This window comes from Papaver somniferum, chromosome 7, assembly GCF_003573695.1.
Source record: "Papaver somniferum cultivar HN1 chromosome 7, ASM357369v1, whole genome shotgun sequence".
NCBI classification, from domain to species: Eukaryota; Viridiplantae; Streptophyta; class Magnoliopsida; order Ranunculales; family Papaveraceae; genus Papaver; species Papaver somniferum.
The window spans coordinates 22,123,268-22,137,840 of record NC_039364.1 but is presented as its reverse complement, the minus strand read 5'-3'; the positions used below and the strand labels follow the sequence as shown (position 1 = coordinate 22,137,840).

The following is a 14,573-nucleotide window of genomic DNA, read 5'->3' as shown; positions in this document are numbered from 1 at the left end:
CGATATAACCATTGGGCACTAAATATTGTTTTCCGCGGTCGGACATTGGTCGCCCAGAGATACAAATCACGCCATGCAATGCAACTACGACAATATAACATTTTTCCCGCATCAGCTCTACTGTCTGTCGATGTATAAATCATCAAATTTATTGGTCTGAGCATCTATTTTTCATATTTAGTCCTATAATGGCATTTTATTTTATGGTTCTGCCATATTATATTATATGAGCCCCCGTAACAAAATAGAGGCAGTCCATAAAAGGCGTTCTTCATAAACCCTCCAGGGCCCAGTCTCAAAACCCATTTTTATTTTGCAGTAGTCTTTTTTCTTTCTAACTTCTTCTTCTTCTTATTCTTCATCAGCGATTCTCTTCTGCAAATGTAATAGAAAACTCAAAGATTTCACTCAAGAAACAAAATGAGTACAGTGGATAAGATGTTGATTAAAGGAATCAGGAGTTTCGATCCTGAAAACAAACATGTTATCACTTTCTTTAGACCTTTAACCCTAATTGTTGGTCCTAATGGTGCCGGTAAAACGGTATGAACTCACTAACTCGCTCGCTCCTCGTCTATTTCTTCTTCTTTTTTTGATTTCGATTTCATTGTTCTCTAATAATTTCAATTATGTAACAGACGATTATCGAGTGTTTAAAGCTTTCATGTACTGGAGAGTTACCTCCAAATGCAAGGTCTGGTCATAGTTTCATACATGACCCCAAGGTAATTCAACTCTAAACCCTAAATTTTTGCTTCATTTTTTTTTTTTTTGCATGTTTTGTTGTAATGGAAATTTGATTTTTGTTTTTTTTTGTTGGATTTTTGTAGGTTAAGGGGGAGACAGAAACAAAAGGGCAAATAAAACTTAGGTTTAAGACGGCAGTCGGTAAAGATGTTGTATGTATTAGGTCATTCCAGTTGACTCAAAAGGCTTCGAAAATGGAGTATAAGGCTATTGAGAGTGTTCTGCAGACAATTAATCCTCACACTGGAGAAGTATGTGTTTAATTGCATTTTTTTGTTTTAAATTGTTAGTATTCTGAAGATATTTCCAAGTGTATTTGTTTTTGTTAAGGAACAATTTACGGAACCATGGAAGGCGTAAGCAAATTATAGTTAACATGGTGAGGGTATTAGAGAGGCTTACCTTTATTAATTTGTTTCCTCGAATTAGGATGCACTTCATATGTTTGAAATAGGTCATAAACCTAGAACCATTCCCTAACATGGAAGAAATCATGTTTAAACTTTTTACTTAGAACTTGTAAGCTTCTCTTAATTATGATTCTATGAACCAAGTAAAGGCAAGCTTAAGTCCATATGGATCCGCACCTAATCTTGACCCAAAGAAGCTGAAGACGAGCAACATTTAAATTTTGGTTGAATCGATCCAAGATTACATAAAACATATCTCAAGCTCGGTCTAACTCAAGTTGAGCACCCAGATGCAGATGCTATGGTTGGCTCTCTTTGTTTATGCTGCCATCATATATCTTATATAGAGCTTTGATATTTAATGATACTTTCTTATCTTATAGTTAGCAATGATATTATTTTTAACTATATTTTAACGTCATATGTAATGGTTTGTGTTCTATACGCATATTTCCTATGACAAGTGTTATTGCTAAAATGCAGAAAGTTTGCCTCAGCTATAGATGTGCAGACATGGATAGGGAAATTCCTGCATTGATGGGCGTTTCAAAAGCTATTCTGGAAAATGTTATATTTGTGCACCAAGATGAAGCCAACTGGCCGTTGCAAGATCCTTCAACTTTAAAAAAGAAGTTTGATGATATTTTTTCTGCTACTCGGTATTGGTCACTGTCTCTCACCCTTCATGACTGTGTGTGCAATTCTTTTTCTGTTTGCTTCTTCGGATTGTAGTTCGCTGGTCCATCATGTGACTCCAGTAAGCTCATATCCATATCAAGTAATAAGACCCAAATCAACTCTTATGACTGTATTACATCACATGTACTCATGGTTATATTCATTGATATTCATGAACATAAACAGATCATTGCCACCCTGGTTATAGGTCTTAGATTAGTTAGTTTCCTCATGTTGTCTTGCTAGTCCGGATGCTTAAAGTTTGACTAGTATTTCTATCTTATATTTCTATCTTATTTTTCTTATCTGTCATTTTTTTTTTTGTTTTGAAAACCATCTATATTTATGTCAGATACACAAAAGCATTGGAGGTCATAAAAAAGCTCCACAAGGATCAAAATCAGGAGATTAAGACTTACAAGCTGAAGCTGGAAAATCTTCAAACCTTAAAAGATGCTGCGTATAAGGTTTCACATTAATCCTTCTCATTCTATAAATTAGGAGTATTAAACATCAGGGTTTCTGATGCACCAAGGAAGCCGAATTGGTACAAGAAATTGCTATAGGCTTCTCTGCTGCTGGTTCTTGGGTTTCCGCAATAGTGTAACTAGCTTAACAACGATAAAAACATAATAATGCATGGTCTGGGTTGACTTTAAGTTTAGGTCATGATCTGTGTAACAACTTCTTGTTTTTGAAATATGCCATCACGACATGTTTTGAAACTAGTATCCTAGTCAGAAAATCATGGACATGAAAACAGATCTGCTAGCCATTAAACTTAAATATTTTTGCAACATAGTTTTATAAAGCTTGAAACATGGATGCCTTTTTCTTCATTATAAGCCTAGGTGTACCCATTTTATTTTCCTTGGAAGAATGCAACTTCCCCGTATTTAGTGTTTCGAGGTCGCTGTGTCGGGCACCGACATTCGTATCCATGTAACTAGGTTTTAGCATTTCACACTTTACCCTTTTGCTATTGTATTTTGGGTGCTTTATTGAGGATTCATCAAATAATATAAATTTTCTCCGGTGATGAGACCAAATCAGCAAACTGGAAACTGTTGTGAATGATCTGTGCAGTCCGGAAAATAGAGCAAGTTACATGTCATGATTCATATCAGTAAAGAAACATAGGTGAATGTGTTTATATCATCGCTTACCTCTATAAAAAACACTTATGTGTAGTTTTTTGTTTTTACAGCTTCGTGAAAACATTGCACTGGACCAAGAGAAAACAAACTCTCTGAAAACTCAATTACAAGATCTTGAAAGGAACATACAAAAGATGGATACGAAGATCCAGCAGGCAGAATCAACACTAAAAGATTTGCGGAATCTTCAGGACGAAATATCAACTAAAACCACTACCAGAAGCACTTTATTTAAGCTTCAGCAGACACAGTATGGTGCCCTAGAAGAGGAAAATGAAGGTCAGTCGAGGTATTTCGATAGAAATATTGAATATGAGATATCAACTTCATAATATATATATATATATATATATATATATTTGTTATGCCTTTGATTTGTCTACGTGCAAGTTACTTGGTTGTACAGATCATTTAACTTTGTTTTGTTGACTCCCGGTCTCGACGATATCAGACACTGACGAGGAGTTGCTGGAGTGGCAAACCAAGTTCGGAGAAAGGATTGCACTTTTAGACGATAAAATTCAAAAGCTGGAGAGGGAAATGACTGATACTGAGACAAAACGTGGATACCTAAGTGAAGCAATTAAAGAATCTACTCTGGAAATTGGCAAGCTTCAACATGAAGCTGATGTAAGCTTCATCAAACCTTTAGATATGTTATTTTTTTAGCTATACCATAGAGTTATGTAGGTGACAACTGTGTTTTTCCCTTTACAGGAACAGAGGAAATTGAAATATAAGCGTGATACTTCCATCCAAAGCCTTTTCCAAAAGCACAATTTAGGGCCACTTCCAAGTATTCCCTTCAGTGACGAGGTTGCCATTAGCCTCACAAATAGAGTTCAAACAAGGATCGCCGATCTTGAGAAGGACATACAAGACAAAAAGGTTAAGTGCAGTTTTTTTCTTTTCGATGTGTAAACATATGCAAAGCATCTTATTCTATCTTCAGCCTCCATCTGCTGCTTCATCTATAGCAGCATTACTTTTTAATTCTCCGCATTTCCTATTTTCTGCTATGTTTTTTTTTTTGTGTGTGGGCATGTTTTACTTGATAATTTGATGTCCTTTTTTTTTGTAAGCGTGTCATTGCCTATGAGACTGAAATGTTGAATTACTGAGAATACATCTTTGTTAAATGTTCTTTATTTACTTCCCTTATGGCTTCTCTGCCCTCTTTTAGTTGCATTTCTATCAGCAGTAGAATCTGTTTTTTTCCCAACACACTTGATTTATTCATAATTCGAATCTCCCAACTCATTATTTAATCACTTGACTACTGCAATTTCTTCAGATGTCAAATGATTCGGAACTACAAGTCTTGTGGGAGAGCTATGTGGCTGCAAATATGCGCTACAGTTCATTAGAAGCTCAAAAGCAGGCAAAATTAACAGCGAAGGTCCGTGTGCCTGATGATATTATGTTTACATATTTGTGGTATCAATTTTGAACTATTGAATCAATGCTCAGCATTTTTTATTACACAGGAAGGTGTTATTAAGCACATCAAGGAGAAAGAATATGAGCGAGAGATTGCTGAGGGTCAGCTTTCAAAGTATAATCTGTCTCGTATTGATGAAAAGGAAAAACAAATGGTGAAAATCTTATTTTGTGCATTTATAGTATTTCAAAATTTTAGCTTTTAAAATCCATCTTCAATTGATTCATTTCTGAAACTATATATATTTCAGCAAACAGAGGTTGTGAAAAAGACCCATCAAATTGAAGAGAGAAACTTTGAGTCCAATATCAACCAGATTGGAGCCGAGCTCTATGCTATAGGTCAAAAAATTGAAGTACTTAATCGCGAGAGGGACGTTCTGGCTAGTGATTCAGATGACAGAATAAAGTTGGACCTGAAGAGAACAGAACTGGAAATCCGCCAGAAGAAGCACAAAAAGATGCAAGCATATTTTGTCCCCGTTATTGCTTTTGATATCTTTTGTTGCACAGAGGTTGATGTTTGACTGCCATTTCTTTTTCTTTACTATTTTGACTTTCAGAATTGACGATCACAAGGACAAAATAAGATGCATGCTTAAAGGGAGGCTTCCATCTGACAAGGATCTGAAAAAGGAAATCACTCAAGCCGTTGGGTAGTTCAACCGCAATTCCCTGGTTTAATCTTTACCATTATTCAGTGCGAAACAAATATGCATGCAGTTTCTTGTAAAAATGATTGGAAGCTAGAATATTTTATTCCTGTTATTGATGTATATTCTGAAGGTATTTTGTGGCCATTCATACAGTTGGCTAAATATGTGATGTCATGTGTGATGTTGCAGGACCCTTAAGAAAGAGTATGATGACCTGAACTCGAAATCCATCGAAGCAGAAAAGGAGGTGAAAGTGCTCCAGATGAAAATTCAAGATGTAAAAATCAATATTGCCAAGTTTCAGAAAGACACGGATGGTGAGTCTCATCGACCGTCAATTAATCAAAAAACCAAATATAGATAAGGCTTACAAGTTACATCTGGTCATATTAAAGCACTAATAGAATGTGATGCATGGTCCCCTGCTTTTCGGGTGCAAAAAGTATCTAAAACACCAAATATTATATTCTGTTTGTTTGATGATATGAGATGTTTGTATGAGTATAACATGGGGTTTGCTGCTGTCAAAACAGCTGTGTGTATTTTCTTCATATAATCTTCATTAGTGGATGGGAATATATGTTTATATATTTTGTGCACTGGCCTGTATATCTATCACCACAGTCCCTCATGGTTGTTTTGATCGATTGATCTTCCAGTAATCTAGTTTCTGCATTTCTCAATCTTTATATTATAAAATTATGACAAGCTTTTTTACTTATAATTAAGCTTCTCTTGGATGATGCAGCAAAGAAAAGATTTGTTGACTCAAAACTACAATCCTTGGTTCAGCAGTCCTATTACATTGACTCTTTTCCACAAGCTTTGCAAGAAGCAATGCTAAAAAGAGATGACAAGAAAAGGTTAGTAATTTATTCTTTAAGCAAAGCAACGTGGGGCTGATTCTTAAACAACCCCATGTCCAGAAAAGGTTAATAACAATTTATTCTTAGATGGTTATAGGAGTGTCTCAAATATTGCTATGATGCCTTAAATTGAGCTATGCGGACTCTCATTGTTACCATGTATATGCTTCATGTCATGTAGATCTAGTGAATCCACACTCTAGTTCAAGCCCCACATAAATAACGCATGTAACACATCTCCTAAGACCCTAGTGCATTCTAGTTGGTTCATACTTCTGTTCTTTTGTATCGACTGCAGCAAATACAACATTGCAGATGGTATGCGGCAAATGTTTGATCCTTTTGAAAGAGTTGCACGTGCTCATCATCTTTGTCCCTGCTGTGAGCGTCCTTTCTCCGCGGAAGAGGAGGATGAGTTTGTTAGAAAGGTGCATTTCTTTCTTAAGCCATGGATGCCTTCAGTTCGACATTTTGCTTCTCAGTTGCTTTGTTTTTTCTTGTTGTGCTCATGGCATTAACTGATTAGTTTGGCATTGCAGCAAAGAGTTAAGGCTAGTACTTCTGCAGAGCATTTGAAGGTTTTAGCATCTGAGAGTTCATATGCCGACTTATTGTTCCAGCAATTGGACAAGCTTCAGATAATGTATGAGGAATATCTCAAGCTTGGCAAGGAAACAATACCTCAAGCAGAGAGAAATTTAAAACTTCTGAATGAAGATTTGGATCAGAAGTCCCAGGCGCTTGATGATGTCTCTCTCTCTCTCCCTCCCTCCCTCCCTCGCTCTCTCTCTCTCTCTCTCTCTCTCTCACACACACACACACACACACACACACGCACACACACATTATTCATTTATGAACTCGCCACTGAGACGTCCTTCAACATATAATTTTAATGGCATCCTTTGTGTCTTTGAGAGCATGACAGTGCAGTGAATCTGGGGTCTGCGATGACTTCCAGTAATTGCACTTAATAATCCGGCCCATATATTAATGCCACCACTTCTGCACTTCAAAGGGCGTGCCATTCTAATTTTTTTTCATATTTTTAAATTCCTGCTTACTGAAGGCGGTCGTTGCCATTTAATGCAATCTGATAACAGTCACTCAATTTGATAACAGTCACTCAATTTTAACAGGAAATGCAAATATTTTCTGCACGTCAACTTTGATTATATTTGGTTTACTTATTGTTTGTGTTTATAGATTAAATTTCATGCATTAGTAGATGTACCACCTAGTGCCAACTGTGATAGATATGAGATCTTTATGTTTTAAATATGTATATCAAATTGCAAATTTTGATAACTAAAGAGTTCTGTACAGGTTTTGGGAATTTTGGCTCAATTGAAGTCTGAGAAGGAATTGGCCGAAGCCTTGATTCCACCTGTTGAAACTGCTGCCAGGTTTTCATCCGAGATGCAAATATTGCAGGAGGAAATTGACAACTTGGAGGAAAAACTTCATGTTCAAGGCCAAGGTTTTAAATCCTTGGAGGAAATTAAGTCGGAGTTGAAAGATCTGGAGAGAACAAGGTATTTCAATTTCATTTTCCTAGACTTGCTCCATTTTTTGAGTTTTTCTTTTTCGTTCTTCTTCAATTGTTTAACACGGTGTTCAGAGTCGGCACAGCCCAGCTTTGGGTTTATTATCGTCTCACATATCTGAAAAGTTTCTGCCACTTCACTGCATGCTGATTTTTGTTACTTTTTTTTTTTTTTGGAAAAAGGAATAACCTGGACAATGAGAAAACAAAGCTATGGAATGAACAAAAGTATATGACCAGTGATCTATCGAGCATTCAGAATCGTTGGCATGCTCTTAGAGAGGAAAAAGGAGAAGCATTAATTATAGTGGATAAAGTTAAAAGTGCAGAAGAGGATTTAGATCGTTTGGCAGAGGATAAAGAGCAAATTGATCTCGATGAGAAGGTAACCTGACTTTAACTAGAAATTCTGAAGATCCTTATTCATCTAGTCTCGAGCTTATATTGGAAGAATAACACAATGAATTGCTAAGTACATGGTTTCAGCTTTCAAAAAATTATCGTATTCAGAAAGGTCCTACTTTATATCTTCAGAATCACACATGCTCTATCAATAAAGCTCCTTTTAAATGTTTTTCCTGCACGCATAATCACACATATTTTCCCATATAAGGCGCTATTGTTATATCTGTTTTCATATTTAGGTCTGTAACTTCATATATACACGCACACACACATATATATGCATGCAATGAACATTGAGGACTAGTCAATACAATTCGCAAATTGCTCGGGACACTGCCGATGTATCAAATACAAGAAAAACTTACGATTGCTGTTTGATAGGTGGGAGCAGTCAAGAGAATTGTATCTGTCAGATTAATGTTTTTTGGATGACAATTATCAGAAATATAACATGCTCATTTCATTAAATTGTTTATTATTTAACAAAAATATGATTTATTTATAATAATTACTTTTCTTCTAACATGGTTCCTTAACATCTTTGTGTGACAGCATTTGTTGGAGGCCCTTATTCCTTTGTCCAAGGAGAAAGAGAAGTTGCTTAGAGACCATAGTGAGTTGAAATCAAAACATGAGCAAGAATTTGAAGAGCAGTCTAAAGTTAAAAGCAGTTACCAGATGGAATTGGAGTCTCTTTTAGAAATTACTTCCAAAATTAAAGAGTATGTATTATATGCAGAAGAATATAAAGTACATTTATTTCCTGTAAGCCCTTAGTGTGATTTTGGCAAGGATTTTTCGCTGCAGGTATAATGATTTAAGGAAAGGAGAAAGGCTAAGAGAATTAAGTGAGAAACTATCTCTTTCTGAGTCCCAACTTCAGAATTACGAGACAAAGAAGGATGAAATTTCTGGGGAGTTGAACAAAAGTAAAGAATTGAAGGGGAGTCAAGGTCAATTAAAAAGAAATATTGATGATAATTTGAACTATAGGAAGACAAAAGCCGAGGTTGATGAGCTTGAAAAAGAGATTGAATCACTGGAAGATAGTATTCTGAGGATTGGAGGAGTCTCCACTTTTGAAGCTGAACTTAAAAAGCACAAGCAAGAAAAAGAGAGACTTCGTTCAGAGGTATTCATGCACATCCTTGCACGTGTATGTAGATAGTTCTTGATTTTTGTTTTCAATTTCAGCTTTAAATAACAGCCCTGATGCCCTTATCTTTATTCACGATGTAATTTTTTTTCTCTGTTCTTGATGTATGCTAAATGATTTTGATATTTACCCCTTTTAACCTGATGAAACAACAAATTCATATTTTGTTGCTGTCTTGCAGCTTGACAGGAGTCATGGAACATTGTCTGTTTATCAGAGTAATATTTCGAAGAACAAACTTGACCTTAAACAGGCTCAGTACAGTGACATTGACAAGCGATACTTTAACCAACTGATCCAGCTCAAGGTCATGATACATTTCTAGTCTTTAGACCATTGTACTTTTGTTTCTATTAAGTTGCATGTTCTCAATATGTGCACTTTCTACAGACAACTGAAATGGCAAATAAAGATCTTGACCGCTACTACAATGCGCTTGACAAGTAAGCACTTCAAGAATAGTTTCTGAACGGTCTTTGTGTTTTTATTGTAAGTTCATATGAAGAATTATTCCACATGTTTATCTTTACTTGTAGAGCACTCATGCGTTTCCACTCAATGAAGATGGAGGAAATAAATAAGATAATAAGGGAGTTGTGGCAGCAAACATACAGGGGACAGGACATAGATTATATAAGCATTCATTCTGATTCAGAAGGTGCAGGAACTCGATCTTACAGCTACCGGGTAAGCAAGAACCATGTTCTTTCCTACTGCTTTGTTTTGTTTCAGAAGTTTTTCATGTTGATTTTGCTACTATATATTTACAGGTCCTCATGCAGACTGGCGATGCAGAACTCGAAATGCGTGGAAGATGTAGTGCTGGTCAGAAGGTAACTATTCATTCCTTCTGATCCATGTTATCTCATTTTTTTATTAGACTTATATCCAAATTTACCCCTGCCACTCTTTTTGAGGGTGTACAGATGCTAGTCTTGTTTCGCTAATCCAATACATTAGACCCAATCTTTTGCATGTACCTAGTTTTTCTCTTTACTTGATTGTAAGAGAATTTGGATTCTGAATCTTTGCTCTCATCATAATATATGTTTTTCAGGTTCTTGCCTCGCTAATAATACGGTTGGCATTAGCCGAGACTTTTTGCCTCAACTGTGGTATACTGGCTCTGGATGAACCAACAACAAACTTAGATGGCCCCAATGCTGAGAGCCTTGCTGCAGCTCTCCTCAGGTATGCATGCATATAACCCTATCAACACAGGTAGGTGATTTAATTTTTATTTCAACTACATGGCTTAATTGGTCATTTCTATATCAGAATAATGGAGGATAGGAAAGGTCAGGAGAACTTTCAGCTTATTGTAATCACTCACGATGAACGATTTGCTCAGCTAATTGGTCAGCGGCAACATGCAGAAAAATACTACCGCGTCACTAAAAACGAACAGTAAGTGACCCCTTCGTCTTCAATTGCTAAGTAGGTATATTTTCTACCTGGGTATGTATTTGATCACAAATTAATTGACTTCTTAAATTTTCGCAGTCAACATAGCATTATTGAAGCCCAGGAGATATTCGATTGACGGTCTATGTGAGGATCTTCTGTCCTAATCTTAACGGTTATATTACAACATGAATTCTCTATTTAACATTAGATCCTCTTTCCTGAATTGCTCATTGTACAGTTTTTTTTTATGGGTGCAAAGTTTATGGAGAGATCAGAGATGTAGGTAAATCTTTGAGACGTTTATTTCTTGGGGTCTGTTTTGCAGGCAGAAGCTGTGTATAGTTGTTACATTCGGTTAATTGCTATTATATTGCCAATCAAACGAGTTAACCTTTGTTTATTAAATTTTTATATAGTAAGTAATTTGAAACTCGGCCCAAATTTTCTTTGGCATGGTTATTTCCCAAGTTTATTTTTCGCGCTAAGTCACCATGTTCTTGAGACTTTCAACACATCAAATGTTTATAAATTAGACTTATGAAATGCTTTGTAAATGCCTCCGGAAGATTAATTTCATGACCATCTTTTAATAGCTAATGCGTTTTAAATCAAATGTGCTTATTTGTGTTTTCATGACTCTTTTCTCCTCTTACAATCAGAACGCTCTCATAATGGTATCTGTTTTTTGTTTTTTTTGGACTGTTCAGAACCACTGGTAAAGAAAGCGTACGCAGTTGCAGTGTCCCGTTGTCGGTTGGTCGAACTCATGAAGACAAAAAAAAAAAAAAAAAAAGAGAAATCCAATATTAAATTAACGTGCATCACGTGGGACTCCTTGTGGTTTTGATTTCTAAAAATTACAGCCTCCATTAAAATGAACCTTGAGAGAAACACAATATAGCTTAGCACAACACAAGAAAATGTTTTCTTTATCTTCAGAATCCCCTCCACATGTAGTTATACTTCCATTCATGGCAAAAGGTCATACAATCCCACTACTACACTTAACTCGTCTCCTCTTCCTACGTCGCAGTGATATTGCCGTTACCATCTTCACAACACATGCTAATTCTCCGTTCATGCACCAGTTTTTATCCGACACAAATGCATCTATTATCGATCTCACATTCCCACAAAAGATTCATCCTGAGATTCCTGAAGGTATTGAAAGTGTTGATAAGTTACCATCTCAATCTCTCTTAGTCCCGTTTGCTAAAGCAACCAAATTTCTCCAGCCAGAATTTGATGCAATTCTTGAGACTCTACATCCGAATGTCAGTTGTGTGATATCTGATGGATTCTTACCATGGAGTCTTGAATCTGCCTCAAGATTATGTATTCCTAGATTAGTATTTGATGGAGTTAGTAATTATGCCATGGCACTATACAAAATCATTAGCGAACGGGATTTTCCTACTAGTTCTGACGATGAAGTTTTCAAAGTTGGTCCATATTTCCCTTACCTGAAGCTCACGAAGAATGATTTTGAGCCAGAATTTTCACACCCGGAGCCCGGTGAACATATGGATTTCTATACAGAGGAATTCATTGCAACAAATGGTAGTCACGGTATCATTATGAATAGTTTTTATGAACTCGAACCAGAATTCGTGGACTACTGGAACAGAAAAGCTTCTCCAAGAGCTTGGTGCATTGGACCACTCTGCCTTTCATCTGAAAAGAAGGTCATGTCCGAACAAAACAGCAGACCCATGTGGATTCAATGGCTTGAGGAGATGGCAGAGATGGGAAAACCTGTCTTGTATGTTGCATTTGGGTCCTTGGAAGAAATCACAATCGAGCAATACAGAGAAATAGCAATTGGATTGGAGTACTCCGGGGAACACTTCTTGTGGGTTTTGCGCTTGCCTTCGTTCGACAATGATGAATTTATGGTCGAGTTTGAAAAGAGAGTGAAAGAAAGAGGACTACTCGTAAAGAATCAATGGGTTGATCAAGTTGAAATACTAAGCCACAAGTGTGTACATGGGTTTATGAGTCACTGCGGTTGGAATTCAATATTAGAAAGTATATGTGAATCAGTACCAATGCTGGGGTTTCCAATAACAGCCGATCAACATTTAAATGCAAGAATGATCGAACAGTATTTCAGGATTGGTGTTAAGGTTGTAACAAGAACTGGTTCCGTTCGCGGGTTTTTCGGTTCAGAATGCATTGAGAAGAAAGTGAAAAAACTGATGAATATAGAAGATGAGAAATGCAAGGAAATGTTGAAGAATGTGAAGAAGCTCAGTGAAAAAGCTAGAAATGCAATGAAAGTAGGAGGGTCTTCTTGGCACACTCTAAATTTACTCATTGATGAGGTTATTTGTAGTAAAAAGATACAAGATTGTTCTTAAAAGGTGTTGTAATTAGCAATTTTACTGCATTTCTAGAGTAGTGCAGTATCTACTAATCTTATGGTATCTCATGCAGTAATCACTCCCACCACTGCCCCGGATACCGCCCCCACCCCGCTGTCGCCTCTCTTGGCAGCTTTATTCATCTCATCCAGAACCACACGAAGTGCGATAATAAATGCATAATCGATGTTCGGGTGGATAGTGACTGAGAATGTGTCCTTGCCCAAAACTTCAGTCTTTTCTTTGTGCATCTATGGTAGCAGAACAAATATGCAAACTATTATTACATCAACTTGCTACGATCTAATGAATTGAATATGAATGACTGAATTATTACCTCAGCAATGATGTTTTCAGATCCCGAACCTCGATAGACGACACAAGATTTCTCACTGTAGTTTTGTTTAACCTTAAAATCACAGACATCTTCATTTGTGTTGGATGCTAAGAACACATCCAAGTTAGTCTTGATTTGTAGAGCCTTAGAGTTCTTGATACTAAACAACAGATTTTCTGAGTTTGAGCTATCTCCTCTATATACTTTCCATCGATTGTGTAAAGTAAATCTCTGAGAAAAATCACAATTGAGAACTGAGTAAACTAAAACTAAAGATATCGAAAATTAAATTCCGAACCAAGTGACAGACCTGTTCTTGTAAAGTCACGATAGGAACTCCGGCAGCATCGACAAGCATACGGCAACTGCTGAGAAGATTACCTGTAACTTTGAAGATATTGTTTCCGTTGGTATCAAAAACACCTAACTTATTACCTTCTGTTACATTTTTAACTTTCTTGGCAATGTAGAGATTTACTTGATACGGATTGCAAAAATGTGGTGAGATTACAATGATAGAAGAATTGTTTGGTTGTTGCTGATTCATTCAAAACGCGACAACAAAATGATTCTAATGAAACTAGTTAATTGGATCAATACTCAACGTGATCTTAATAGCTAGATTTGATTCTTAAAGCCATCGATATGGACTAGTGTATCAATAGTATGGTAGACTACTTGAACTGCACGACTTTGAAAAATAGGAAATGTATCTTGACTTTCTTTTTGAAAAATAGGAAACGTATCTTGACTTTTCTTTTTTTAAACATATCTTGATACCTATTTTCATTAAAAATAGGACATCGTTTGTTCCATAATTGGAACATCGATTCATCATTACAGATTCATTCCCGTCTTGAATGGTTAGATAGTGCAAAATTGCCCACAGGCTGTGATCAACCCAATTATGTCTAATTATATATTTGTTACAAAAAATAGCAAGTCTTGCTGCCCAAATAACAGTTCAGTCCTTACTAAAGTAAAGTCCTGGACTATGAAATTGATTTCAAATTTTTCTTTGTTCCCAAAATCTTCACTGATTTTTATCTTTGTTGGCGAGCTTTTGAATACATTCCTATCAACAACAGCAAGGTTGGTTCTGAATCGCTCCTGAAAGAGATTTTGTGTCTGCTCCACTGTGTTGCCCATTTGAAAGCCACATCTGCTCCCACTTTTTCTAACTCATCTCTGGTAGCATAATCAACATAGAATCCTCTAGCTTCTCTGACAGTACCTGTTTGATCACATAGAATCAGTCCAACTCCAGTTTTTGCTGCGTAACGTAACCTCTGAACAACAATGTTTATTGTGAGAGTCATTTCTCTTTTTTCATTTATAATAGCATCATGTTGGGTCCAACTTCTCAAAGAAGTAGTAATATGAAGAGAATCATCATTTTTTGCAT

The 14,573-nt window shown here is 36.3% G+C and overlaps 3 protein-coding genes across 6 annotated transcripts; 2 read left to right on the top strand and 1 right to left on the bottom strand.

Moving 5' to 3' along the window:
• Window positions 1–340: 340 nt before the first annotated feature.
• LOC113296672 (DNA repair protein RAD50-like) lies at window positions 341–12,824 on the top strand. Of its 4 annotated transcripts, XR_003333098.1 has the most exons (29): window positions 341–543; window positions 639–725; window positions 831–998; window positions 1,641–1,816; window positions 2,188–2,302; window positions 3,043–3,271; window positions 3,444–3,622; window positions 3,710–3,880; window positions 4,287–4,391; window positions 4,480–4,587; window positions 4,684–4,895; window positions 4,996–5,088; window positions 5,278–5,405; window positions 5,837–5,951; window positions 6,253–6,382; window positions 6,494–6,703; window positions 7,281–7,489; window positions 7,684–7,885; window positions 8,458–8,627; window positions 8,713–9,037; window positions 9,243–9,368; window positions 9,452–9,504; window positions 9,598–9,748; window positions 9,832–9,894; window positions 10,119–10,252; window positions 10,340–10,468; window positions 10,565–10,612; window positions 10,794–10,883; window positions 11,176–12,824. XR_003333098.1 is itself a non-coding variant. In XM_026544980.1 (28 exons), the coding sequence occupies exons 1-27, from the start codon at window positions 421–423 to the stop codon at window positions 10,602–10,604; spliced, it is 3,951 nt and encodes a 1,316-aa protein (XP_026400765.1). In that variant the 5' UTR covers window positions 341–420; the 3' UTR covers window positions 10,605–10,612; window positions 11,176–12,824. The 4 variants fall into 4 exon arrangements, 3 of the variants coding, with proteins under 3 accessions (XP_026400765.1, XP_026400764.1, XP_026400763.1); XM_026544980.1 differs by lacking the exon at window positions 10,794–10,883; XM_026544979.1 differs by lacking the exon at window positions 11,176–12,824 and having other exon boundaries at window positions 10,794–10,919.
• Window positions 11,440–12,828, top strand: LOC113294333 (UDP-glycosyltransferase 90A1-like). The gene has a single exon (XM_026542722.1). It carries the CDS (start codon window positions 11,440–11,442, stop codon window positions 12,826–12,828), a length of 1,389 nt encoding a protein of 462 aa, XP_026398507.1.
• LOC113296673 (protein LURP-one-related 10-like) lies at window positions 12,740–13,795 on the bottom strand. Its single transcript, XM_026544982.1, has 3 exons — window positions 13,479–13,795; window positions 13,169–13,399; window positions 12,740–13,082 (listed from the first exon to the last, which is right to left on the bottom strand). Exons 1-3 carry the CDS (start codon window positions 13,713–13,715, stop codon window positions 12,897–12,899), a joined length of 654 nt encoding a protein of 217 aa, XP_026400767.1. The 5' UTR covers window positions 13,716–13,795; the 3' UTR covers window positions 12,740–12,896.
• Window positions 13,796–14,573: the final 778 nt, after the last annotated feature.